At 51.3% G+C, this 27,377-nt stretch overlaps 6 protein-coding genes across 6 annotated transcripts; 3 read left to right on the forward strand and 3 right to left on the reverse strand.

Annotated features, from left to right (window-relative positions):
- Positions 1-2,954: 2,954 nt before the first annotated feature.
- Positions 2,955-4,377, forward strand: LTS14_010164 (uncharacterized protein; the record flags this gene model as incomplete). Its single annotated transcript, XM_064842841.1, has 2 exons — positions 2,955-4,024; positions 4,083-4,377. 2 exons carry the CDS (start codon positions 2,955-2,957, stop codon positions 4,375-4,377), a joined length of 1,365 nt encoding a protein of 454 aa, XP_064689525.1.
- Positions 4,378-7,794: 3,417 nt separating this feature from the next.
- LTS14_010165 (uncharacterized protein) lies at positions 7,795-9,647 on the reverse strand (the record flags this gene model as incomplete). Its single annotated transcript, XM_064842842.1, has 4 exons — positions 7,795-8,621; positions 8,684-8,791; positions 8,854-9,514; positions 9,576-9,647. The coding sequence occupies 4 exons, from the start codon at positions 9,645-9,647 to the stop codon at positions 7,795-7,797; spliced, it is 1,668 nt and encodes a 555-aa protein (XP_064689526.1).
- A 1,102-nt stretch (positions 9,648-10,749) lies between these two features.
- Positions 10,750-11,888, forward strand: LTS14_010166 (uncharacterized protein; the record flags this gene model as incomplete). The annotated part of the gene is made up of 2 exons (XM_064842843.1): positions 10,750-11,091; positions 11,154-11,888. 2 exons carry the CDS (start codon positions 10,750-10,752, stop codon positions 11,886-11,888), a joined length of 1,077 nt encoding a protein of 358 aa, XP_064689527.1.
- Positions 11,889-13,262: 1,374 nt separating this feature from the next.
- Positions 13,263-14,690, reverse strand: LTS14_010167 (uncharacterized protein; the record flags this gene model as incomplete). The annotated part of the gene is made up of 2 exons (XM_064842844.1): positions 13,263-14,503; positions 14,531-14,690. 2 exons carry the CDS (start codon positions 14,688-14,690, stop codon positions 13,263-13,265), a joined length of 1,401 nt encoding a protein of 466 aa, XP_064689528.1.
- A 1,566-nt stretch (positions 14,691-16,256) lies between these two features.
- LTS14_010168 (uncharacterized protein) lies at positions 16,257-18,003 on the forward strand (the record flags this gene model as incomplete). Its single annotated transcript, XM_064842845.1, has 2 exons — positions 16,257-16,941; positions 17,015-18,003. The coding sequence occupies 2 exons, from the start codon at positions 16,257-16,259 to the stop codon at positions 18,001-18,003; spliced, it is 1,674 nt and encodes a 557-aa protein (XP_064689529.1).
- A 3,358-nt stretch (positions 18,004-21,361) lies between these two features.
- Positions 21,362-22,975, reverse strand: LTS14_010169 (uncharacterized protein; the record flags this gene model as incomplete). The annotated part of the gene is made up of 2 exons (XM_064842846.1): positions 21,362-22,717; positions 22,772-22,975. The coding sequence occupies 2 exons, from the start codon at positions 22,973-22,975 to the stop codon at positions 21,362-21,364; spliced, it is 1,560 nt and encodes a 519-aa protein (XP_064689530.1).
- Between the last annotated feature and the right edge of the window lie 4,402 nt (positions 22,976-27,377).

The following is a 27,377-nucleotide window of genomic DNA, read 5'->3' on the forward strand; positions in this document are numbered from 1 at the left end:
GACTGAGGCGTCCCTCCTAGTTGCATGCTGTGTATGTGTACCTGCTTCGCCTGGTGCTTCGCTCTCATCGAGGAGTTTCCGTGTTACCACGCTTTCGATGTTCCCGGATCCTATGCCAAGAACGACTTCGCCGCCTCGTCCTGCATAGAGTAAGGGTCGTGGAAGGCTTGAACGTGCGCTGTGTCGCTCACGACGGTCATTTGCGCAGGTCTTCACCTTTCTCGTGTATAGTCGTGTGAATGTTTTCTTCAGGAACATCTGTGCATTGTTAGTCAGGAACGAATCAGAACTGGTTGAGCAGATGCTCGTACGTTTGGATACTGACTCGGTGACATCGGCATCGATTGGTAGCTTCGGCTTATCCAAGGATGCTCGCGGGGGTTGCAGGTCGTCACATGTCACGCTTGTGTTTTCGGACACTTTCAGACCCGTGGACAAGAGGCTGCTTCTGGACGAGCTACCACCAGCATCTACGTCTCGACCAGGCTCTCTCGGTGACCTCGGGTGGAAGGGCGATGTGTCACCAAGGCACAGAGGTTGCGATGCCTGGATGCCGCGAAGCCCCGTGTTGCTTGAGACTTCTTGAGTCGGTATAGCCGGATTCACAGCCGCTCCGGTTGCTACGTTCTCAGAAGCAGCAACTACCGTACCACGCTGTGTCGGGTCCTGCTCAACATATGGATGCCCAGGCGAACAAGAGATGATCCTAGGGTTAGGCCTGAAGGGCTCTGGCTTGGACGCCCTGGCTTGCAGGGGAGGTTCTGCCGGTGCTGTTGCTTTAGCATAGATACCTGACGACTGCAAGGGAAACGCCCATGGGCTGACAGGCGAAGTTGACGACTCCGTGTGCGTAAAGTTGTTCTCCTTGAACCAAATCCAGTCAAGAGCGGTGCACGATCAATCTTGAGGAAGGACTCACGGATGTCGATGCCATAGCGCCGTAATACCTAAAGCGGCTGTAATCCGTACCCTCAGAGTCAGTCGCAGGTAAGCCGTCGCTATCAGCCGGCTCGAAGGTTAACCGAAGCGGCTTCTCTCCTTGTCACCAACTTATGGTCGTGTTCGCTCAGGATGTTATCTCGCTTTCTGCTGGCCTTTGCCGTGACCCTGAAGCAGTGCTCCAAAGCAATTCTGCGGGCAACGCACATCATATAGATTTGGCTGGTTGGTGCTTTTTCCCAAGTCTACTAAGTGTTTAACCTTATTACGACTGACCTAGTCTAAATCTTCGCCTCCTGGTTGAGCAGCTAGTCCATCTCTACCTACGCGCACCGCACGTTCGCTGAGATCGTGTAAGCCAGACAGTACACTAACCTCCGATAGTGGGCATCGGTGGATGTGACGCTGTTCTCACAAGAGCTTAGCGCTTGGATTCCAGCTCCAAATCAGTTGACTACACCAATCATGGTTAGCCGCTTTCACTCCAAACTCATGCAGGTCCGTATAGGGCACTGCTTCTATAATACTGTTAACTAAACTAGGTATTTAATATCTAGATTTATAATATTAATAACGTTCCTTCTCCTATAAAGCCGTAATTACCCTGGCGGGACTTCCGCGTCCGGAGAGGGGCGCATCTGCGTCGGGAAAGGGCGCGTGCCTCGGGGGCTCGTGCGCGGGAATTGCATAACTTTTCGCGCCCCGCTGGCCTCGCTTCCTCTTTCTCTTTCCCTTCGCACCTCGTGCGCCCGCGCTGTTGTCCCCCTCTCCATCCCTCGCCGTCGGACTTTACTAACGACTCGTACTGGATCCCAGCTGCGAATTGTCCTGAGCGCGGTCGTAAGTCGTGCTGGCCACGTTCGCTGCGTTGGCCTCGCTAATCGCTCTTGCAGTAATTCCACACGCATTCTCGCCCTTCTGAGAAACATCACATCGACCCCAATCGCCCATCCCTGAGGTTTCCGTCTCTCTAGGCATGAGCTTGGTGCGGCTGAGCTGTGCCGCCCGCTCGACTGAAACAAGTGCTCTCTTCCACCTATCGACCTTACGTGATCTCGCCAGCACCGCCGCGCTAGCGCATTACGACGGGTGACGCTGCCCCGGCCATGCTGAGGTAGCATTGCGGTTGCTGCATGTGCCGAATTGCCGAGGTGTAGAAGAGCAGCGAATCAACGCGAGCTTTACACCCATTGTCGTCCAATGAGACCTGCGCCTTTGCATCCCTCGCCAGGATGTCACCACATGCCCGTGTGCACGAGTGCAACGGCAACGGCAGTATCTGGGTGTACCATGAGCGTCGACATGACCACTCTGCCTCAGGGAGCCGGACCCCCTTTACAGTTGCGCTCCACCGATCACGCGCATTCCTTCTGCAATTGCCGGAAGCTTTACGAGCTCGCTATTGGCCTGCGACTGAGATTGGTTGGGGCACTAAATGGCTGCGCCTTGCTCAAACCGCTACTGCGTGGTCGGCTGTGCATGAGCAAGGAGCAGAGAATAGCGCATTCCATATTGGAGTCATGAACGAGGCGGAGCACTACGACACTTTGGTAGCGTGAAGGCTGTTTCAGGCAACAGTCCCTTGTCCAGAGCGCGCTGGCGGCACATTGCAGGCGCATTCGGAGGCTTGATATCGGCATCTTGACTGGTCAAGATTGAGTTCACTAGGCCCGCACGTCTCAGCTGAGCTCGCTTCCACGATGATCTAACAGGATTATCTCGCACCACATGGAACATGTTTGGCTTCTCAAGACTTCTGTGGGGCAGCTCATTAAAATCGCGGGCTGTGTTGCGTGCGCGCATGTAAGTAGCAAAGAGTTGGCCATCGGCCGGCTGAAGACAGAAAAGTAGTGGTTACTGATCTCAATCAAGACTGCATTGTGAGAAGCTTCCTCCTCCCAGCCCGGACCAAACGCTTTGACTGCTTCTACGGGTACAACTGCAATCTATACTACCTGGATTCCTCTCCCATCACCTGTCCTCACTGACCCCCGTCTCGGAGCAAGTTCACTTCAATGCAGACCACGTCTTTCTGGGCTGCACCTTACGAAAGCAGGTGCCAGAGCCTCGTTCACTTCAAATCGTTCACAGCAGAGAACTACAAGAAGATCAAGCAGAAGGAGCATCAGAAAGTGCATAATTTAAGACTCAAGAGCCAGCATGATTCTTCAAACAACGGTTACGACATCATATTTCAGGCTGGCGGTACGAATGCCGCGCTGACGAGTGCTGTCGGACGAGGGCTGGATGCTGGGCACGACTGTGTTTTGGAGGCATCTGCATTGTCCCAGACTGAAGGTGGCCATGAACACGAGTCCGCAACCTCGCCAGGTCTCCTGCTGGAGTCTCCGAGCGTTTCACTAGGGCTGGACGAGGGTGTCACATCCTTTGTCTCCGTTCTCAATGACCAAGAAGTCGCAAATTCACCAAAAAATTGCTCTGAACCATCAGTAGCGCCTTCTCACCTTGGACATGCCTTCTCAATGCTTACCAACGATGAGTTTGAAATGGACAAAGGAGCGACCTTGCCAAGAGAGGCCGCTCTCAAGGCACCGGAGTCTGGCATAGATCCTGCTGATGGATGTCTTTCAAATTATACCGACCTGAATCGAGGATCGGATCCGGACGCGCATGCCGCCTTCGCATCTTCGACGTTATCGGACAGTATGGACTTTGGCGAAACTCAAGTGACCACTGTCATAACAGATGCTGAGCACACAAACGGTAGCTCCATGTTGCTGCAAGCCTCACAGACCTCTGTCGAAGGGTCACTTTTCTTAAACGAGGACACAGATCTCGGCCAGGAGTGGACGCAGCAGAAGGACAGCTTGCTGCACCATTTACGAAGCACGGCAGGACTACCTTGGTCCAGGATCGCGCTGTACTTCCCGCATACTAGTAGTTCGGAAGTACGGCGTAGATTTGCTGAGCACTTGGCAGCCGTGCCCGAGCATGAGAAGAACGTCCACCCGCCCGAGCGAAAGAGGGGTCGTCCGCGGAAGTGCGATCACCCTTTAGCTGGAACCGGACAACGCCGACGGAACCTAGCTGAAGCCGACGCGTCTCAGTCATGTTCTACGCGACGGTATGATCGATACGTCGGGGTTCTTACTTTTCGAGCCTCAGCTAACCGTTTCTTACAGCGGTTCTGATGGCTCTCGTGCTAGCCCTGGTCTCGAGATCCCATCGTTATCAAACCACCCATCTCTTGCAAAGCGACGAGGTCGCAAGCGAAAGGTGACTCCCGCTTCAAAATTTCAGACCACGAGGTCTTCGAACACACCAATTTGGACTGTAGATCGAATCGTGGGAACTGTAGAAATCAATGGCAGACAGCACTATAGAGTTCGATGGGAAGAGACCTTGGAGCCTGTTGAAAACTTGCAAGGATGTGCGAACACTGCTATAGCGGAGTATCATCTACGACACGTACTCTAGAATGTCGAAGTCCTGCATATGAGCACTATCATATAGGTTTCTCTGGCATAATGCAGTGTCGGTTCCGAAGGGCTCCGCTTCAAACAATTCTGCACGAGACACATACCGATGACAGGCTTGGATAGTGTGGTCTGCAAATTTCTAGCCATTGTTCTGGCTGTGACATGAAGCTCGATGTCATTGAGACTCACGCAAGTCATGCGCACTATACCGAGCTCATGGCCAGACTAGTGAAGTAATCCTCAGGCCACGACTCGACGCCAGCCCTCCCGTCGGATCTGATCTCTCAAGCATCAGTGACAGGTCAACTGACGTTAATTATTCACGGACTCAAATCGTATGTATCTCGATCTATTGGATCGAAGCCTATGCAAGTTCTGGAACCACCGCACTTGTATTCTGCAACGTTATCATTATATACCCCTTCATCCGGCACTTGCCCTGTCCACTCCTAGACTTCCATGTACTCCTCCAAATTACGGTTATCATCCAACTAGAGCCGTTGTGAAAGACGTTCACGTTGCTACAGCTGCTCTACTGAGCTGCTCCACCTGCTTTACTTGTTGATCTTTCCCTGTAAGAACGCTCTCACTGTTACCCGCAGGTTGAGTGAAGCAGCCTGTATTGAGAGCAACGAAGAACGATGTTTATGCAAGGCAACATTTAGGCGAGGGTGAAGAGCCTATCTTGGGCTCATTGTTTGACTCCTCTCAATGTGTGAGATGCATCAAGAAGTCTGCTCAATGGCTCTGCACCGTAGTTCCTCTGCTGCTCCATTTGCTGCTTACTATCCTCGCTCTGCTTTTCCATTTGCCGCCGCAGCTTGTCTATCTGCTCCCTGCTGTCTTTTACTTGCCGCTCCAGTTGCTCCCTGCTCTTCGAATCCTGCCTTCCCAGCCGCTCCTTGCTCTTCTTTCTTTGCTATTGCAGCTGCCGTAGGCGCTCATTTATCTGCTCTCTTATCTCGCGAGTCTCCTTCCGAAGGCAGACGCTTGCAGGCTCGCCAGATGTCTTGAAGTGAGATGCTGGGCTTGAAGGCATGAGGCGGCGAAGGTCTACAATGTTTCAGACTTCGCGAGCTACATCCGAGACCTGTAGCCAAGCACACCAAGCGACCACCATTTCCTCGCTGGCGATCGAAGCACTTTGCACCGTTGCTCTTCCTCCGAGGAGTGGAACCAGTATTGCCCGACGATTTCTATCGCTTTGGTGAAATCTCATCTTCGTGGCAAGGAGCGAAATGAGAATCGCACAAGGCACCAAGATCTGAGTCCTCGTGTTCAGATATCCAGCCTTTATGGCCGGTCCAATCACCTAGTTGCCCCTGTTGAGCAACGCAAGTCTTTGGCTTGAAGCTTAACCTCGTCTGTAATTCATCTATTGATTGTTTGGACATAGGTGTATGGAGAAACATCCCCCCACACAGAATGTCCGTGTCCGCACTCAGAAGATTGACTGCCAGAGGGCCTTGCCCGTACGCAAAAAGTAGCGACCTTCTCTGTCAGCCCACATGAACACATGTGTTATGATAGCGACTGGGAATGCCTTGACTCCAGTACATTGCATCCTATTCCCATCAAGCCTTTACAGCGGTGAAGGTGATGGTGCCTCTGCCAAGCATGGGGCTCCACGTATTCCTATGGTCCTCATGCGGACCACGACATGGATTGCGAGATCTCACACTCACGGGCGAAGAGCACATCGGAGATCTGGGGCGATGTTCCGTATTACCAGACAAGCGTCAAGACTGGATGGAACGTAGAGATATTGGCCACCAAATGCTGTAGGACGACATTCGTCGCCAGACTCTATGGGAAAGAGATGCGCGATATTGTAACCTGTAGACATAACTATTGTCGACGCCGTATTACCTGTGTGTCGCTTTGAAGTGCTTCTCGTCTCGTTGAATTTCCTACTAGTCGACCGAGCGTAAGTTATTTGCATGTTCCAGGCTGCTCGTCCTAAAGGGGAGCGGCGAATGGTCGTCTGTGCATCTTCTGTCCTATCAATCGCCTGCTTCTAGGCAGGGTCGAAGTCTTCTGGTCGAAGTAGCTGGACGTGGGTGAAGCGATCTCGCGCCCTTGGTCTAGAATCGCATCCCAACAGACCAAGCCATAATAATGGGAACAGTAAGATCTAGGCTTGACATTGATCGCACGTCTCATACATCTGCGGGATGGGTAGGTCACGAAACTATAAGACCCTTCAATCCGCGACGTGAGAGGCGCAACAGCCCGACATTTGCCCTCCTCCCGTAGTTAACCATCCACAAATTATGGCGTCGCTCTTTGATATTATGAACTTCCAGCAACAAAAATTTTGCCATTGCTAGGACCGATCCTTGGTATGCGTCAGGGGACACGAAGAGGAGATGTGCAATCTATGCTAGTACGGAGACCGCAGCCGTAATACGCGCGGGTCGGTATCATGCTCGTCGCTTGATCCCTTTCTGGTGCCGCTCAACCTTCGATATCCGGGGTTCCCAGCGCCGCTATGGAAATACGAGGTCGCGAGCATTAAATTATCAGTCGCGGAAAGTCGCAGCCCAGAAGATATCTAGCAGCTCGACCTCGGCCGCGACAACGTTATGTGAGCTACCGCCAGTGTCCGCCATCCTCACTGCCTCCTCATGCTCCCTCCTAATCAGATTGACTCGAGGAAGTGACACCGAGTTCGTCGGGCCGACCTTGCATCCTTAGATGCTGGATCCGGAGGATGCCCACGTAACAATGTCATAGATGTCGTTCAGTATCGTAGCTAAAGAAGTTCCGCATCACGGGACGAACCAAGGGTGGTATGACCTCCGACATCGATGTGTCGCACAGAAGCGTGCGTGGAACCGCTATTCGAGTCCCGATCAACGACGTACGTACATTAGAACGTTCGGATGGCCGTTTGTATTATACGCTCGTAGTGTCTGCTTTCTGCGTCGGACATGAGCAAATACAAGCGGGATGGATCATGATATTAGTGTGACGATGTATCTCCAACCCGTGGCCATCTCCGTTGATCAGCTTCGATGGACGACGGCCCGTCACTGTTACGAATAGACGATGGTCGTGAAGCAGAGCTTGGGCAAAGAGTACCCGTGCAGGTCTGCTCTGAGGCAGGCAACGCCATGTCCTTGGACAGTCGTGCCGTGGTTCCTGCTCCCGCGATGTAATGCCCTTTGGGGTCAGCGAGAATGAAGGCAACCTCGACAGCATGACTGCTGGCATCTGTGCCCAGCTCATTAACAAGAGATGCAAGACCCGAGCACCATCGTAGTAGGTTGTCCGGAGCTCCCCAACGCCAAGGACACCGGGACATGAGTTCCCTCCAAAAAACCGTAGTCGCTACATGTTGACTTCTTGTGTATCGCATCGAAGGATTGTGAATCTATAACACGCTAATCGCACCCTCTCAATCATGCTGAACTCAAAAATTCGAGGCACTTCTAGACTTGCCAATGCAGTGGACTTGGAAACCAAGTGCCATCAGCTTTGCTGGGTCGACAACATTCCTGCCATCGAACAGAAGCCTTGGCCGTTGCATACAATTCGCTATACGTGGCCAGTCGATTCCCTTCTTGCAAAGCCGTAGTGGTATTGTTTTTGGCTCAAATACCGGGCTTTCGGCCAGATTCTCTGCACTGCGCTCATCGCGTGAATAGTCGTCCCTTACCCAGCTACGCTCACTTGATCCTCTGGAATCTTCGGACGTACGACGTGGTACGGATACCAGCGGAACCTCTAGAACTTCCTTATCGAGCACATTTGCTACAGCACTTGGAAGTCCATCTGTCTTGAACTCGTCCCACTCCGTCAAAATGACCACGGCAGACGCGCCTTCACACGCTGAATACGGGTTTTTGTGGATGGACACTTTCTTCGCCAATGCATCTGTGTTGTGGTGTTGTGTGAGATCACTGATGATCTGGTCCGGACGGACTTCTGGATCATACACGGCGACATGCGCATTCTCTGCAATCAGCTGGCCAGCCACGTTGATAGCGGCACTCTCGCGAGTGTCTCCAGTGTCCTTCTTATATGCCCATCCCAATATGGCAATCTTCTTGCGATCCAAGGTGTTGTGCAGACTTTGGATGATCCACTTTGCGAAACGAGCTTTTGAGTATTCGTTGATGTCGACAATTCGTCTCCAGTACAAAGCGACCTCGTGGAGATTGTAACTTTCTGCAATATAGACCAGACAGAGTACGTCCTTCTTGAAGCAGGAGCCTCCGAATCCTGCAGAAGCTTTCACTACACGCCCGTATCTGTCAGTACCATTACATTCCGCAACGACGCTGTGGCAAGAAGCTTACGCATCTTCGATCCTATTCTGGTGTCCTGGCCAACTGCTTGTGCGACCTCGTCAACATCTGCGCCAGTGACCTCGCATATGGCACTCAAGGAGTTAATGCTGCTAATACCTAATGACAGAAGATTAGCCAGCTCTCAAGTTGCAGTGTCCTGCTTGCCGTGTGTTCCCTACGTTGTGCTAACATGCAGTTGGCCGCAAGCTTCGACAGTTCGGAGGACCAGCAATTGACTGTCAAAATCCGCTCTCGCGGTACCCATGCAGCGTATACGTCCGCAAGTCTTTCGGCGGCCTGCAGAGCACGCCTGTCGGTGTTCGAGCCAATCAAGATACGATCTGGACTGAGCAGATCCCGTATGGCGGTGCCTTCAGCCAGGAACTCCGGGTTGGACAGAATCTCGAAGTTGACGTCAGAGTTCTGGGCGACAGATGCGAATATGTGTCGCAATGTGTGCGCCGTACCACATGGCACAGTCGACTTCTGTGCAACAATCTTGTCCGAGGTCGACACTTCAGCGATGCGGCGAGCAGCAGCCTCGACATATGCGAGATCGGATGCACTGCCAGCACCCTGTCCTACCAACTTCGTTGGCGTGTTGACTGCGATGAAGATGAGGTCTGCGGATACAATGGCGCTGTCAATGTCGGTCGAGAAGAAGAGATTCGGAGGACGTGTTTCATGGCCACTGTACTGCTCATCTCGTGCGAACTGCACTACGTCTCGCAAACCAGGCTCAAATATTGGAAGATGGTCGGACTTCCATGCATCGATCCTTGCCTGGTCAAGGTCGACCACTGTGACTTGAATCTTCGGGTTCTGGCAAGCTATTACTGCCTGTGGGCTCGCGTTAGCACCAGACTATGGTAGGCGCAAAAGAGATGTATCTCAGGCTTACACACGTCGGTCCACCCACGTAGCCTGCACCGATGCAGCAGATACTCCTCACAGGCTCTCGTGCGCGTTGCATACTAGGGGAATGGAGGGTCAGTACTGCCTGGGACTTAGAATCAACGAGTACGAAACAAACGTGTTGATGTTTGATTCGACTTCAAACGATCCACGACCCGGTCTAAGGCAAGGAAACGTGGACTGGGCATCGCACGGCCTTACCGATATCTTCATCTGAAGGATTTGAAGTTCTCGCCACTAGAACTCTTTTTGGAACTGCAAGCATCCTTCACAGCATCACTTGGCAGACCCCGTGCCAGCCGCGTCGGCGTATCAAGACAACAGTCTTAGCTACAGTATTGGTGGAACCATAGTGCTCCAGGGCCGAGGCCGAGACTACTGTACCTTGCATTAAGCGGCCAGGAGGCTGTGCGCAGACGAACCCGCAACTTCCGCGGTGACGGCACGTTGCGAAGTCAAGCGTCTCCGCCCTGGCACGAAATTTCCTTCTCTACTGTCGTGTGCCATGGCCCATGAATACTCTTACCTCTAGGATGGATGCTACATGGTTATCGAAGGTACAGCTGGCGACACTTTGCTCAACGTGGAGCTGACCGTTCCTGATTGGGAAAGGGAATACCTGGCACTAATCTAACTACCATTGAATAATCGCATGTAGCGCTGTGAGGTCGACTTTCACCTCGGACCCGAACCTCTCACACCGCCACAAATGCTCTTCGCCACGACCGCACGTCCCCAATCAGCAATCTACAGCCCGAGCTTTATTGCCATGCTGTCTCCACCGAAGTGCCAATCAGATATGCTCCATATGTACCCAAATCATGGCACTACAGTCTGAGGGAAGAACGAATGGAACCCCTGCTAGTTGCCGAAGTAAGATCTACCAGTAAGGGCGCAGCGCCTTTTGTGCTCGAGTCGACTCTAGCACAGTGCGTTTGACAGGGGTTCCATCCGTTCTTCCCTCAGACTGTACCAATCATCTGGAGATACAGGACGCGCCAAGAGATCGAGCATGGCGAACCAGAACAGAAGATTGAGCACGGGACTTGGCAACGCAGATGGGGTAGTGCTATACAATGCAAATATCTGCGCTCTGGACTACTTCAAGCTCTTTGCCGTCGTACATCCTCCCTTATACACCGCATATCAAGTCCAAGGTCATGTACACTCCTGTCGACGTCGAGAGCGGTACCGATGCTATCTCACTTTCCGGCCGCCGCAGTCCAACAATTGCTTACCCACGGAACATTATGGACGATGTGGCTAGCACTGAGAAGCAGAGCATTGACAACATACCTAAGACGGACGTTCCGCTAGAAAGAACATATTCCCTGCTTCGAAAGGTCGTATATCTTGCGGCCTACTTCTCCTTGAATCTGGCTTTGACGATATCGAACAAGGCCTTATTAGGCAACGCAAAATATCCATGGCTGCTCACGACAATGCATGCATCTTCGACCTCGTTTGGCTGTTTCGTGCTCCTCGGCTGTGGGCACATGAAGGTAATGCACTTCACATCCATCTCAAATGTACAATGCGCTATAGAGGGCTAACGGCGATCCAGGCGAAATTTCTTAGTACACAGGAAAGCCTAACATTGGTCGCATTCTCCGGCCTGTTCGCGCTGAATATAGCGATGTCCAACGTCTCCCTTGCTGCAGTGTCAATACCACTCCACCAAATTATGCGGTCGACCTGCCCGGTAGTGACGATCGCGATCTACTGGCTAGTCTATAAACGAAGCTATTCGAGGGAGACCTATCTGTCTATGGTACCCTTAATTCTGGGTGTCAGTATTGCAACCGCAGGAGATTACTACTGTACCCTCAGCGGCTTCTTGCTTACCGCGACTGGTGTCCTCCTCGCTGCGATGAAGACAATTGCTACAAACCGGTTGGTAGGCAACTTCTCGCCAATGGAGGTCCTTCTCTACATGTCTCCACTTGCAGCGGCGCAGTGTGTGGCTTACGCATTTGTGACTGGCGAGGTTCACGAGGTCAGATTGGAATTGGCCGCAAACACTTTTCGCACGTTGGATTGGACATTCTTTCTAGGTCTGCTGGTAAATGCTTGTATGGCATTTGCGTTGAACATCATCTCGTTCCAGACGAACAAGGTGGCTGGAGCATTGACAATTTCAGTGTGTGGCAACGTCAAGCAAGCCTTGACAATCATGCTCGGAGTGATACTGTTTAGTGTGCCGATGGGACCTCTCAACGCCATGGGCATGCTCATAACGGTGGCTGGTGCTGCATGGTTTAGCAAGGTGGAACTGGACAACAGGAAGACTCGAAGCTAAAAGTGATGATACAGCTGTTGGGAGTATACGACAAAGCTGTTTTCCGCAACCGTCACGCAACGGTCAGCCTACTATTCAATGTCGTCACAAATTCAATTTATTGCAATCTGTCCAAGTGCCCAAGTAGGCCATGCCCAGGCCGGATATATATGCCGCGGCATGCACGAGAGTTCGGGCTACCGCTGCTTGCGCCACGTTTTACTCGGCACGCGGTCCGATGTCTGCCCTAGATCATGGACCATCACCTCACAAGTTCTAACTTAAGTCAATCGCTCTACTGTGGCTCAGTAAATGGAGCAGCAAAGACCTTGGCATCAGGCAAGCTTTGACACATGCCTGCTGCCAATAGCGCCCATGCGATGGTGAATATGCATGATTTGCCACGTTACTCCCACGCCACCATGACCATGGGTGTACTTACCTTTCTCACACCAACGAATGTCGTTGCAAGGTGATACGCATTGTCCAAATACGTGACAACCGTTGCTCACAAGCTTAAGCCGGCACTCCTGATCGTTGCTTTTATCCTTGCTGGATGTTCAGGATAGTAACCTATACTAACCTCAACGGTTCATCTTCTTGGAGGAAGAGGTCATGTGACAAAAATTTCCGGCGTGTCGGATCGTCTTAGGGCTCTAGACCAAGCAACCGATCAGGAACTTGTGCTTATGGTGGACGCATAATCGTGCGTTTAACCTATATGACAGTCCCTCGAATGCCTAGGCTCATCTAGAAGCACGTCTCTGGTTTCAATAACGGCCCAGAGTTCCTGCTCAGCCGACACTATACCATCAACGGGAAAGCCAGCAAGCGGTTGGGGGAGCGCTTGGGCAGGGACTTTCAGGCCGAGGACCTTAAGCAGACCATTATCTTCGGAGCTGGAAAGCAATGTGCACCTAACCAGGTACATATGGTAACTTGTTATCCCATTCCAGATGATCTGTACAATTCTGATACCGACACCATAACGGGGCCGAAATAAGTACACGAGTGTCAAACAACGCTAGTTGAACTCTGTATACATCATCGGACCCGTCCGCGATATACGAAAGATGTATTAGCGAGCCTATGACAAAGTTCAAGCCACGAAGAAACAGATAGACTAGGACAATAGCAGTCATAGCTTGGACTCATATATCCTGGTTCCGACCAATACGGTTTTGACGACATATTGGGTGAGCAAGAGTTTCAGCAAGAAGTCATGCGACGTCACCATCGAAGCCAGAGTGATGTATTGAAAGGTATTGGAGGTCGTCTCGGGGCAACGCAAGTAGAAGAATCTCTTGTTCAGGACCCTCTGAAGCCTGGCTTTACGAACAAGATGATGGAGCACAAAGATGGAAAGCCTGATGAGTTGAGCAAAATAACACGCCATCAGTGTGCTGCAGGCAACTCCCATGGACCACGACCATCACCAAATATCTCCTCATGATAATCACGACAGAGGTCGTCAAATCTGAGCCAACCATCGCTCTCGTCTCCCTCCTTCCACGACCCATCGTGTGCCCCACCTTTCCATATCCCAAATGGCCACCACTGCCTCATCGATTGAATGTCGTATCCGCTGATCGCGAAAGCAGTAACAGGATTGTATATAGAAACGTCCAGGAGAGTTCGTGCGTGCTCGTAAAACCATATCAACGGCCACCATGATTCTTGCCGAGACTTGAGACCGTGACGATGAGCATTATGGTGGATAACTACGGGAGTATTGCCCGTATAAACGTCTGTGAGTAGAGCTACATCCTCCCATCCCCGGGTCAGAGGAAGTCCTTCTGTCGAGGATGTCCAGAACGGAGGAAGAGTGGCGGAGATATCCTCTGCCAACAGGTCGACCCTTCTGGTCATGTCAGGGTGCTCCCAACGAGCTTGTGCTATTTGGCTTTGGTTCGAGAACTCCAACCAAGCGGTGTCTTCTTCAGCAAATACGGTGTTTAGCACAATCTCAGCACCATAGTCCAGGCCAATTCCAAACTCAAAATTCCCGTCCTCACGTTCAGCAGCTTTGGCGCGGACTTCCGAGATATGCTCTTCAACGAAGTCCACTCTGCCTCGATGACCTTGCTTCGCATAGGGGCGTGTTTTCTGCTGGGTCAGTACTGCATCCCGTCTGACCGCTTCTCGCCATATCTCCTGGTCGCCAAAAATATGCGAGAAGATGTACTGGTCACTGCCAATATTTGGTTCTTCGTGGGCCTGCTTGAGAGCTTGTCCAAACAATTTACGCATAGCTTTGACAGGCCCAATAGCTGTGCCTGAATTGAGAAAGCGCGGACGATAGTTGATAAAAGGATTGTCGTCGCTGGCTGGAGTGTCCGTTCGTGTGCCATAGACATCTTCTGGAAGCGTAGAATTGGGGACGGCATAGCACGGTGGATCGTTCGGTGTCCAGGGCCAGCAGCGTTTCTGACATCCAAATATGATTTCCTGTCGAGCTTGGTTGGCAGCAGAGCCCATTTCCGCACGTGTACGAGTATCAGCCATTTTGTTGAGATGATAGTAGCGGTCAAGGAGGGTCTGTGCTCGTAGTTGCAGCCATACATCGTAGCCGTCGAGCATTAGTACGAGGTCCTCATCGTGAGAGGTATCCAAGCCAGTGACATAATCGTAGATACCTGAAATCTTTGCCAAATGTGATCCACCTTCAACAAGAGAGTTGTCGTTGAACTCTTGGTTCCAATTTATAATGAGTGGACTTGGGTAGCCTAAAACAGAGGCGCTGAGGAGAATCTTGCACAAATTCATATCAGGCCGAGAAGCCGGGATCAATATATGAAGATGAGCTGGAGATAAGAATGTCATCTTCACTGGCGTGTCTTGCATCACATTCAGAGGCTGCAATAGTTAGCATGGTGTTTGTGTGGTTGAGGGGGGTTTTCTACCATCATAAGTTGACGCCCAAGTATGACAAGCGCAGTCAATAGTACGATGACCTGAAGGCCTTGTGATTGTACCAAGCCTCGCCATCCTCTAATGTGTCGTCCATAACCTAGAGACCAAGACACATCTGTGGAGCGACCTGTAGTGCTAGAGGCAGTCATGTTTTCTCAATACAAGCCAAAAGTCTGTAGAATCTCGTTGAAAAGGGTACACTGGTGGCTTCACGCGTCAACCAGCGAGAAACATAGGGCCCAGGCACTTGTCATGCTGCACGTAGGGCTGAAGAGATATACAGCGCCCTTCCTGGGGGCGAACCTTTCCGAGTGCCCAGCTGCTATCATGGCCGCCAGTCACAGCCATTGACGTTGACATTGACTGTGGCCCAGCCACACCTCAATCCGCGGAGCAGGCTTGGCGCCACATCGTCATGATGTCAAGGCTTCACATAGCCAGCAGTAATGATATCATGTTGGTCGGAGGTTTCCAGGAACTCAGCCTTGAAACAGGTACAGAAAGGCCCGGGTCCACGCAGCGACGGGCAGGTCCAGGTTGCATTCTAACGATCGCCATGAGCCAACTTTTTCCCTCCTCGGGATCTCTTTGCCCTAGCTGTGGCAATGTGATCTCAGTGCGCATTAGACATTCGCTGCCAAGAGAGAACGGCTAGGATCTGCCGAAGTATAAAGTCTTAAACCAAAAGCTTTTAACTTTATGTATGTAACTTACTACATACTTCGGGAATTAAAACATAAGGCAAATAACATTTCTTATACCTTTCCTTCTTCTTTCTTTCTATATAAGACTACTTATTATAATTTGATACAACGCTTGTAATATCTAATACCCGTATACAAAGCAAGAGGATTTGCAACAAATAATACTCAAATTGTAGTAAGATATCGAGGGTTATCGAGTTAAATAACATACTTCACCACTAGCTTCAGAAACGGTCTAATGATTTCAGTTCCTGTGTCGCCACATTACTCTTGAACATCCTCCACTATGATGAAATCACGAGCCTGCCGGCTTGGAAGAACAGTTTGAGGCCCCGTACTTATCGAGGACAGGGGTCAAGGTTCCCGGGACGCCCGAAGGTGTTGCACGGCTCAGCATAAAACCGCAGTCTGCGCCACGGTGCCAAGTCGTGGCATGCCTTTGAGCACTGCTCTCGGTTAGGCTATACGAGATCGCGGAAAATGTTCCCTTTGTTGGTTCTCCCTGCGATAAATCCACCCTTAACGTCGGTCTTTCGACGCGGCTAAGGTACCAGCGTAAATCACATCGTGGAAGACCTCAGGACCACCCTTTGACTTCGCTGACTCAAGACGATTCGAGTCTTCTGTCCACGCCGCGCTCTGGAATAACACCACAGGCCCAGCCTTGCACTCGACAAACTCGGAGAGTAGAACTATCAGTGTACTGCGGACGGAGCCGGACGACTTTACTGGTCTTTGGCTAAACGAACGCTCATGCACCCACCAACCAGGCATGAGCATAACTCTAAAATCCTTCCGCGCTTTATCTCAGCGAAGGCAACAGCGCCCAGCTCTGAAGACATTGTTGACGACTCGATCGATCCGGAATGCAATTCCAGCGCTGTGTCTCGTCCTATCGCTCACTTGCTTCTATGCACTCATACCTCGGTCCTCTACCTACTTGGCCCCATTAGATCAGGCAATCGAAGACAAATCTACAGAAGCCCAAGAAGTATCGGTGGGCAATGCGCGCTTTCATCTCCTTGTACCAGCCACGAGCTCTAACCCGGACCTGTGTAAATTGAGCCTTTCCGTCCAGATACTGGACTATCCAATCCCAGTACTCATCAACTTCGGCCACCCGGAAGATCCAGATAGCTACGTCCAACATCTGGCTAAACCACAAGGTATTCTCAACTACCTAGACTCCATCAGTGGTGAGGATGATCGGGGCCGTGTGGACGAGGACTTAGTGCTGATAGTTGACGGCTATGATGTCTGGATGCAATTGCATCGAGATGTGTTGATCTCAAGATATTATGAGATGAATAGGGCTGCAGACGCGAGAACTAATGCTACATATGGCGATGAGACGTTCCGGCGCCTGGACATGAGGCAGACGACTATCTTTGGGCCAGATAAGATTTGTTGGCCCATTGACTTCAGTCGACCAGCGTGCTGGGCAGTACCGAGAGGAGGTGAATATCTCTACAGTCTTGCGCAGAGATGATCTGAGCGCGAGAGAACCGGGCATGCTGACGTTTTAAGTAGCTTTACCAGAGTACACTTTTGGACCTCGAACAGACCATGGCCCCGAAGAGTTCAACATCCCCCGCTGGCTAAATTCAGGAACAATCCTCGGGCCTGCTAGTGATCTCCGAACACTTTTCCGGGCCACAATCGCCGAGATCCAAAAGAACCACACCACGGACTCAGACCAATTCTACCTCGCGGAACTGTTCGGGCAGCAGGAATTTGGACGCTTACAACATCGACCAGACTTGCTCAACGAAATGAGGAAGATACGCTACCCGGGCGAGGAAGGCCTGCGTGATGAGGAGCTAGACAGGAAGGAGCCGACGAGCTCTGTCATGGGCAGCAATCTCGAGGGACGCCTGACTGAGTTCCACATAGGCATCGATTACGAAAGTCGAATCTTCCAAACCCTCGCATTCTACAAACAATTCCTTACCTGGACTCGAGCATCGTCTGCCTGGCGACCACGCACGAGTCCTCACCAAGGCCAACCCTTCGATGTTCAACTAGCGAAGGATATCCTTCAGTCACCATCTCCGATGCTGACAAGGAACAACACTGGCAGAGATAGCGATGTCGCCGATGACTTGAGCTCCATCTACACATCTTCCTCGCCATGGCAGGACGTTGATCTCCTCTACAATATCGCCACAGTCCAGCACCCAGCCCTCCTTCACATAGCTGGCGGATTTCGCGAGAAACCTTTCCGCGAGTACTGGTGGTCTAAACTCTGGTTTCAAGCTTCTCCTTCCCGATTACGGCTAGAGGCTGTGGCTCGTCATGGCAGCATGCAGACAGACCAACAGACTCCGTTGATCGGAGGCTATCGTTGGCTCAACGCTGCTGGGTCATCGGAAGCACAGGAACTGCCGGCGAGAGGGTATGGTGGTGCTTGGGTAGATCATGCCGGAGGGTGGATAAGCTGGAAGGGTCTATGTGGAAGATTCGAGGAGGAGATCTATCGGGATTCTGGTGGTGAGCCGGACTTCTTCCATCCATCCTAGGGCAATGTCACACGAACAGAATTGCGTATCAGCCAACAAGCCTTATGTCTAGGCTGCTGGCGGATCTGGGAGTCCTATACGATGTTTACCTACGCTATATAGACTTAGTAGTAGGCTATTAATTAGTAGTAGGTAAAACCTATTACTAACTCCTATACTTAAGGTTAAGTATAAAGCTTCTAACTACTTAGTCTAAAACTATCACTCTATATATAGGAGATTTGTTCTTATATAGTATTAATAGTAGGTAGTACTTAGAGTACCTACCTATTAGGTAAGGTTAGTAAGTATTGCTTATCTACTTTACGCCGTACGCAATTAGAGGTAAGTAGAGCTATATCTACCTTACCGTATATAACTATAAAATATTTAAGGCCTTACAAGATAATATACGCTAGTTCTATTCTGCTACGGGCTAGTAGTTAGTAGAGAAGTAGCGGTAAAGACGTAGAAACTAGAAATTAGAAACTATAGCACTGCCACCTTGTCTTGGCCGTGATCCTTGCCAATTTCTACAGGCTTTTCGATCATACAGCGGTGCCATTTCCAAGACGGTGACATCAGCCAACATGCCTTGCGTTTCTAGGCTTCGGACAGCTGCAGCTAGCGCTAGCGGGTCTTGCGTCGCGCCCATGAACAAGTACTGCGTATTCGACCCGTGCCATCCTGCCTCGGATGCCTACTCGTCCGCTTCAAGACTGTGGCTTTCGAGAACAGCTTGGTACCAGTTCATTGGTGCGGAGAAGTCGTCGCGCGGGAAAGCACTCCGTGACTCTTGGGCACGGATCTGTCTGCGTGCAGCCATGTTCAACTGACTAGCCTGGTATCGTGGGGAGTCGATGTTATAAAGTCATGCTTGCTGCCATACAGAATCCGCCACTCCTGCCTTTTGATTTTGCTTGCACACGTTATTGGCTTGGTTTGCCGCCCTCGGACACGAATAGAGCTATTGCCACACTCTGCTGCTCTGGATCCTTCTCTCAAAACAGCTTTCGCATAATCAGTGGCGCAATCCGGCTATAATGGAAAGCAACGAACGCGCTGTCAACGGCGTCAAACGCACTTACAAGACTGGCAACAGGGTACACTCCTGGTACAGTCGCCTAACTAAGGCCCACAAGATTCTTCTCTGGCTACTTGCTACTCTCGCCGTGCTTGCCATTGTCCTAGGAGTGGGCTTGGGTGTTGGGTTGCATCAGTCGAAAGGGAATAATAACAATGAGCACGACTCCTAAGCACGACTCCTAAGACCAATACGAATCCGCTCGTCTATAAGGTGCTTTCTTCCTTTGCAGGGCAACAACAATGGTTGTAGTTGCGGCTAAGTGTTATGAGCCTGCGGTAGGGTCACGGGTTTAGAGCTCGTTAAGCAATGAGTTCCAAGCAACTGAGTCGGGTATGAACGTATGAAGGTTGTCTACCTTTCAGCGGGTTGATAATTGGAACACTCAACCCCTTGAGGATAGTTGTGCGAAACTTACTCGTTAACACTTTGCGCGAAATTGGATGTGTAGTGTTCCCATAAAGATTATCTGGTACGCTAAGCCCAGTGCTACAGTGTGGTTGCTGTGATCACCTCGAAGACGGCCTCGTTGGTCTGTGGACTTACTTTCATGTGCTTGCCACGAGGTCAATTATTCTGTTGGCCAAAAATTCTCATCCACGTAGATGCACGATACGTGTAGGATGGACCGCTCAAAGATCTTACACGCGAGCTCGCGATACGCTCCTCAGCCGGCAGAATGTCCCACGCGGGATGTCCTCTATGGGCGCTGGCCCAGCAGGCGTTGTTTGTCCAGGCAGTGTGGAGATAAATTAGGGCCGTGTGCGCGGAAGCGGTGTCTTGTGAGATGCAACGAGACTCGAGTGAGGACTCAGCGTGCGACGTCCCTACAAGCGCAGCACTCGCTTGGTCGCAGCGCCTGGGTGCCGACCGATGGTGGCGAAGGTGCCAGCGGATGTCGTCTCCGAGCTAAGTGGGTTCGTTGGTGGTCGCTAAAGGTGTGGTGGTGGTATCTCCAGCTGCCAGCTTATTCTGGCGCAGTCGCCACGTGAATTCGTCCTTCTCTGCCGCCCAGGATGTTATGCGACGCATGATTTTTGAACTGATGAATAGTGAGCTGGGTGGCGGCAGTCATCGACATTCAGTTCCACGATCATCATGGCTTCGGACTTAAGTTCGAAGCCGGTGGGCCTCGCCATACAAAAGACTATCCATCTCTGACTATCCATCTCTGACCTCCGATCTCTGACTTCGGCTCTCTGATCTCCGATCTCTGATCTCGATCTCTGATCTCACGCCCTGGCATACAGTACGAATGTAGCCGACATGGCCATATATAGTTCTTGGATACCTGATTGGAGAACCCTTGCCAAATCTATTGTTCTCGATGCGAGTATTGGTGCCGAGGTCGAGGGCGTTCGGGTCAGACAACCATATAAAGCGACTTTACGCAGAAGCGACTCGGTATTCGGCCCACTCAAAGCGGCTTATCGCGATTCACTTATTTGTATCACCCCGCGTGAACGGGCGCTTACGTCAAGGAGCATCCGCTCGGGCTGGGCCTTCCGATCCGGCTAGGGTAGTCAAGGATCTCCCCGAAGATCCCGCAGGATTTCCGGCTCCGACAGAGTTGGGCGCCCGAGATGATGTGATGCTGACTCCCGTTACTCCGATAACAGCAGAAGGTGTCAGTGCTCTTCACAATTTGATACAGAAAGACGCGCGATCGTGTGATGCGGCAGGCCAGCAGCGTCCTCAGAGACGTCTCCAGAAGCTGACCAACGCCACACAACTATCATTTGCGGAGCGGGCTCTCCTGCAGGAGCAGAATCAATTTCTTACCAACGTTAATAATGAGGCAAAAGTTCGTCAATCTACCAAAACAACGATAATCGGTAAGGCTAGAGTAATGAGTTATGAAGATCTGGAGAGAGCACGAATGGAGCGATCCAAGAAAGAAACCGAGAAGAACGCAAGGCGGGCTATGAAACAGGTCAAGAAAGTCAAATTCTGGCGCAAAGTCAAATATGACGGCTGAGACAGGCCTCATACAAGATGTAGAAAGCGAGCATGATGTGACCGTACAAGATTCGAACGCAGTGTCATCACAAGCTAATGATGGCCCGATGCAGTTTGCGCGACTGTGCCAGAACCATGGAGGGCTCCTGTGGCGAGAATGTGGTAGCAGAGGGTCTACAGTGATTCGATGTAAGCTAAATGTACGTGGTGTGGTGGTCGCGGCACAAGCCAACCTCCCTTAGAGGACCCATCGTATCAGTAATATCAGGGATCGATTCTTTCGACGCTCATATCAAAAGTACATCAGTCATCCAGCTCCTGATGTAAGTTATCCCATTATTCTCGCCCTCGCTGAGCACTGCCCCTCTTTGGCTTCTTGAACTCTCTGCCTGTTAATGAGGCACTTGGAGTGGCGATGAGGTCTTGGTCGGTGCTCGATTGTGAGTCACCCTGAGCTTGTATTGACGCGGAGCCTGCGCTGGAGGCAACAATGCTATGCGCGCCTAAATCTTGCGACAAGCCAGATGTTTGCCCAGGGTGGTTGGACTCGGACTGCGAGACAGAGAAGCTTATGTTGGCAGGGATCTGATCGATAGCTGAACAAATCCGCTTGAAGTGCTCAGGCATCCATCTATCGTAAACATTCTTCGTGAATTGGTATGCCGTCCATTTCTCTTTGCCGTGGAGTTCTGTGAAATCGAAGGTGCGTATTGAATGGCGATAATATTTCGTTGATGACTCGTCAATTTCAGCATAATACCCGTAGATCCTGACACTCCGATGGTCATGCGAGATGGAGTAAGCGAGAATTTCTCGGTGTAGCTCCTTCTCGCGCTTGACTGCCCGGAAAAGCTCCACTACCGCTCGCACCGCAATAGCCATGCTGTGAGCATTCTGACGGTCGGCAACATCAAGGGCCGCAGCGCCGCATTTCACTTCGCAGGTCAGGAAGGGAAAGTACATATACCATGTTGCCATGAAGTATGACTGGTCGTTGAAGTCTCCAACAATCGGGTGCATCCGGTCAAGTCGCTCTTGCGAGAATGCATCTCGATGAAAGCCCACTGCAAAGTCCGGCTGCGGTCGTGTCTTTGTAAGTGGGATGGAATTGTTCCAGCCTTCGTTGACACTATCGACCAGCCCTTGCAGGTGTGTTGCGCCGCGTATCGCCAAGACTTCGGCAGATGGGACGATTAGTAGCGCGATGTCGCGTATTACTCTTGTCTCATTCTTGTCTTGTACACTTTCGCATGTAGCATCGAAAAGATCATCTCGAAACATGGTATGCGGAGGATATTTCTGTTCTTGGTCCAGCATGGTCTTACAACACTCCTGGCTTGCCTTCGTCACGCCTGAAGGAGATGACTTTAAAAATACTCCCTTGGTTGCAAGGACTGTTGCATACTGTGGTTTCTTGTACTCGGCGCTCTTCTGCTCCCTTGATTTCTGCTCACCCTGCCCAGTCGAGCTCGGCGTCGCAGAGTCCGTGTCTGAGTTTTGCCTGCTCATGGATGAAACTGATCTTTTACGGGCAAGTATGTTCTCCATGTCTCTATCCTCTTCGAAATACTGTGGGGGCCACTCGTCGTTTGCCGCCCAATATGCAATTGGATGCTCTTCGTGTATCGAGTCGCATGCGGCTGGGATGTTCTGTCTTCTCGATCGCGCCAAAAAGACTGGCTTCTGTCGTTGCTGTGTACAGTTCTGTGTGAGCTCTCCTTTCGTGTTCCAGGCGGTGGAACATACTTCTCCTCTGTGGACGCCGCTACGTAAGTCGTGGTGACCCCTCTTCCGTCGATCAGCCTGGCGCGAGGCTTGCTTCTGTTCGTACTTCGCCAGGCGTACACTTTTGCGCGGTGCTTGATGCACTGAAGTGCGAGCTCTCTTCACTACCGACACGTTAATTGCTTGCCGTGGCCTGGACACCTCGGGACACTGTACCTCCAGCATGCTGAGCCCGATATGTTGTGACTTGTGTGTCAGTCTGGTGACTTGCCATGGCGCTCAAAGAAAGAAGAAAGAGGAGCGTTTGAACCAGCGCCTACGCATCTATCGGTCAGTGGAGTACAGGTGTCAGACCCCGCTGGCTGCCTTGGCTAGTTCGCAACGCGGATCACCGAAGCCGGACGCCCCGCATCGATCTTTCGTGTACGTGCTCAGACCACTATTTAAATCCTGCAGCGCTTCTTTGACGTCCTGATTTGCATCTACGCAAGATCTTGATAACAGTAAGGTACTCAAGCGAATACCAAGCAGCATGAACACAACTGATTTATCCAATGCTAATGAACTCTCAGTGTTTCAGATGCAAAGACCGCTCTTATAGTGAAGACAGTACGGCGCAAGCATACGCCACACTCCTCGAGACGAGCGAATGTGGAACGGGTTTAGTGTACACTACAATTAAGCGCGCCGCACAGTCTTATGTCAGCACGATTATACATTCTAAAAATCTCACCCTCACCAAGACCGTGTCCCTTCGAACGGAGAAACTCTCGGCATACGAGCACATAGCCTCAGACGATAATCCAAGAAGAAGACATATTTACTAAACGTTGCACTACCTTATGCGACCTCCGAAATGTATGTGCAGTCTTATAGGCGCGACGTAGTAGGGGTCGATCGTCAGACCGTTGATCGGCTGCATTAGCTTAATGATCGACAGCACGACCCAGAGGCTGTATTCTGTGTAACGCTGCGTATGAGATGGAGAGTAATAAGCAGAGAGCGGTACAGTGCTGTCTTTTTCTGTGTAACGCTATAGAGAAGCCTTCGTTGCTTCGATTTCCATTATGTGGCTCGCGACATAGGGTGGCTCGCTACACTGGGGGGGATAGTAACTTGCATTCTGATGGGGCTATCTCTTCACCGCGACAAAGACCTTTGGCCGAGCTTGGGCCTCTTGCGGCCAGAACGGATGTGCGCTGATCAATCCGAGGAGGAAGAACGGCATGGTGATCAGAGCATGCTTCGGCGCACGTAAGTAGTCACACAGCGTACCCCTTCGTGCTATTGTTTATGGATGGAGCACGAAGGGACGAATATCCTCATAACCGGCGACAACGATCTCAGGGCTCGCGCCACATATATAGACGAGTGCAGGCGCTGGAACATGCACGCTTGACTTCTCACGACGTACGAAGGATGATTGTCAGTAGAAAGAGGAGGAAGCCAGAGTGCGGTAGAGTGCAGATTGTGAATGACTTCAGGCGGGCCTGCATGCGATCCCTTCAAGACTCGTCAGTTCTTGGCAGTGTTGCTTCCTGTTTGAAAATGCGTTTCTTCTCGCACGATACTGCTTATTTCCCTGATGGTGTCGGCTGGACACCGAATAGCTCGCCAGTCGGCCGTATGTCAGCTCGAAAGGGACTCGTAGCGTGCCAAAGTCATAGAACTCTTCGCCGTCCAATTGCGCATCTACGATTACCGCCGTGTCGTCCTGGAGAGATCTCTCGTCGAAGATGGCGAATAGCTCGAAGTCGATGTCCGCGCCATTGCGCCGGAATTCTTGCAGTAGAGCTGCACATTCCTAGGGCGTCTTGTCCCTGAAGGGCGAAGCTGGGTCATTGGGAGTGTTGTGACCGTGCTCGGATTCCTCGTTGTACTGTATTGTTAAGCTATCGACGAACACTAGGAAAACTTGTATGGCGTTTCCGTAATCTTGTGCTTGTTGTAGCAGACGATCTTTGACTTAACAGCACAGCCATTAGTTGATTGTGAGAGTGATGAGCATGATGTACTTTGGACTCACTTCGGCGCTGACGCCTGCCGCACAGCAGATCGGAAAGAGACGCCCGCTGTTCTCGTGAGTCAAGCACTGTGCGGTCATGGTGTGCAGTGGTGATATAACAGCAAGGTTTGTGTTTGAAAACAAAAAGGCGTGGAGTGTAGAGGCGAATAGTAGCTTTATATCATGGAGGCCCGTGACGAGATTGCAGGCCGTCGAGAACAGGGCCGAATGTGAAACACATTACGCGCTCGGCATGCTCTTTAGTCAGGCACTTCATGGCCGAACGAACCGTCGGACGCGAGGTTCTGCATGAATGCAGCACGTCACTTGATGGCCAAGAAGCAGAGTGGTTGGAGGTGCCGTTCCGCAAGCGGTGGAAGCACATTGTCCTCATACCTCGCTCCTGCAGTGGCAGAAGCCACCTCGAATGAGGAGGAGACTACATGATCTATCATTCTACTACGACCGCATACGTCTTTCAGGCCGATTGCCCCATGGCATTCACATACAACGACTCACTAGAGGGTCGAATTGCCGGATGCAGAGACGTTCCAGCCTAATGTAGTGACCTCCACTGTTGGAGGCCGCAGGTGTGGACCCCTCTCCGTTACCGGCGAGCTCACGGATCACCCGCGCAGTTGAGTTGCCCACCACACAGGCTTCATGTTCCCAGTCTCCGTCCGGATCACTGTCTCCCAGCATGATACGCGTTTAGCGATGAGAAGTGAAATCGTAAGGCAACGGATTAATGTGAACTACTCGAGCTTGGCAAACAACATGCAGGCAAGACTAAACCTTGGTTTGAATGTATAATTGACTCCGCCTTCGGTAATAGCACTTTTTCCACGCCACAAGCTGAGTGATCGCCGGTATTGTCATATCGGCCCCGTTGGTAATATCTTAATTCCACTCCGTACGAGTCCATACGCTTGATTTGATTCACAGTGGCCGCAATGGCACAGCTTTTCGCATCGTCCAGCCTCTCAGGGTAACAGAGAAAAGGGAAAGATTGCAGCAGACTTCCCAGGTTGCTAGCATCGCACGCTGCCTGTTTGTTCGAAAGAGTGCAGACCGATACGGACTTGTCAGTGAGCAGCTCCCACATCTGATCTTGTAAGAGCTTGTGCAAACACTGCATGGTATGTTCACGTTGCGACTTCATCTCCTCTGCGCGGTCAAGTCAGATTCCATCAGAAATATCAAGCCGCTGTCTGCTCACTCACCTATAATGCTATCAGGTACGCCATCACTCAAATCAGGGACACTGCCGCAAGTGAGAGCACCGCATTTCGAGATTGTTGCATTCAAGACGAGGTGCTTCGCGACTTGTGCGAAGACCTCTTGATTGCCAAAAACAATGGCGATGAACAGCCACGCTTCAAATCCATCATCTCCTACACTGCTAAGGTGCGCTTGCGACCATAGAGAACACCAAGGTAGAATGCAGTTCTGGAATGCATATTTGTCGCATATCACAGCTATGGCCCTGAGCTGCTTGAAGGTCAATGTCGCAGGGACCTCATCGTTTCTGTGGTGGATAATGTTCATAAGGATCTTCATCGTCCGGTAGTCGTCATCTTCCAGAGATACAGTCCGTATGCCTTTTTCGTCGCAAGAACTATCCAAGGCTTCCGCAAACTTGGAGACTTCGCCAAGCATGGCGAGAAAGACGGAGGAGCTTAAACAAAGCGCCTTCCGTGACACCATGAGCTGTCCATTTTGGAGCAGCAGTCTCACATCTCCGGAGGGATCGATTGTAGCGATTTCATCTTCGGAGTTCATTCTGAACAAAGTCATAGACTGGTGATACTGAATAGCAACAGCTTTCTCAAGGAAACCTCGCGTTATGAGCGGATCCTTGCATTCAAACAGGCTGTGACATTCTGACGCACCACCAACCCGATGACCCACGGCGCGTCTCACCAAATCTGAGTCATACAGCTCGTGCGCGACAGCTTCAGCTGTCTGCGTCTCGTCCAACCGAAGATGCTTTGGCAGCCCGTTGGTTCGCTTGTTCTGACGGAGAAGTTGTTCCGTGACTTACGCTTCCTCCTCTTCGGCGCATTCCAGCTCACGCTTTTTGTTGTCGCGAGAGTCGCGGAGGCGTTGCGATTGCGGACAGTTTTTCGTCACATATGTCCCTTCCAAATACACTCAGAACAGCGGCCAGAGCGGGGAGCAACATTACAACGAGGTTTGGGCTTGCTCAGCTTGGGTTTCACAGTTGTACACCCAGTACATGGAGCCATTTCAACACCCGTGGGCAAAGCTTCCTGGGAGAGAGATGGAGGGTTGGCTCGAAAGCGAATAGCAATAACTTTGTTTCGGAGCTAGTGTAACCTGGAGGGTCGGGACATTAATACAGATATGTCACGTGTGGAGCTTGGCGATCTCGTTGTAGCCAATCAGAGTGTATATCGGAACGTTCTCATGTGTGATGGTAGTGGTTTGTATAGTATTGGAGCAAACAATTTCAGTGGATACTGGCGGACTCGTGCAGCGGTCCGTTGGACCCACTTCGACAGTCTTCGCCATCGTGATCTACCCCTCCGATCGTCCATGGTTAATCTGACACTAGATCATCTCGCAACCCATTTCTGCGGCCTAGGCATGCTGTAGTCC

This window comes from Recurvomyces mirabilis (genome assembly GCF_035927965.1).
Source record: "Recurvomyces mirabilis strain CCFEE 5264 chromosome Unknown scaffold_38, whole genome shotgun sequence".
NCBI classification, from domain to species: Eukaryota; Fungi; Ascomycota; class Dothideomycetes; order Mycosphaerellales; family Teratosphaeriaceae; genus Recurvomyces; species Recurvomyces mirabilis.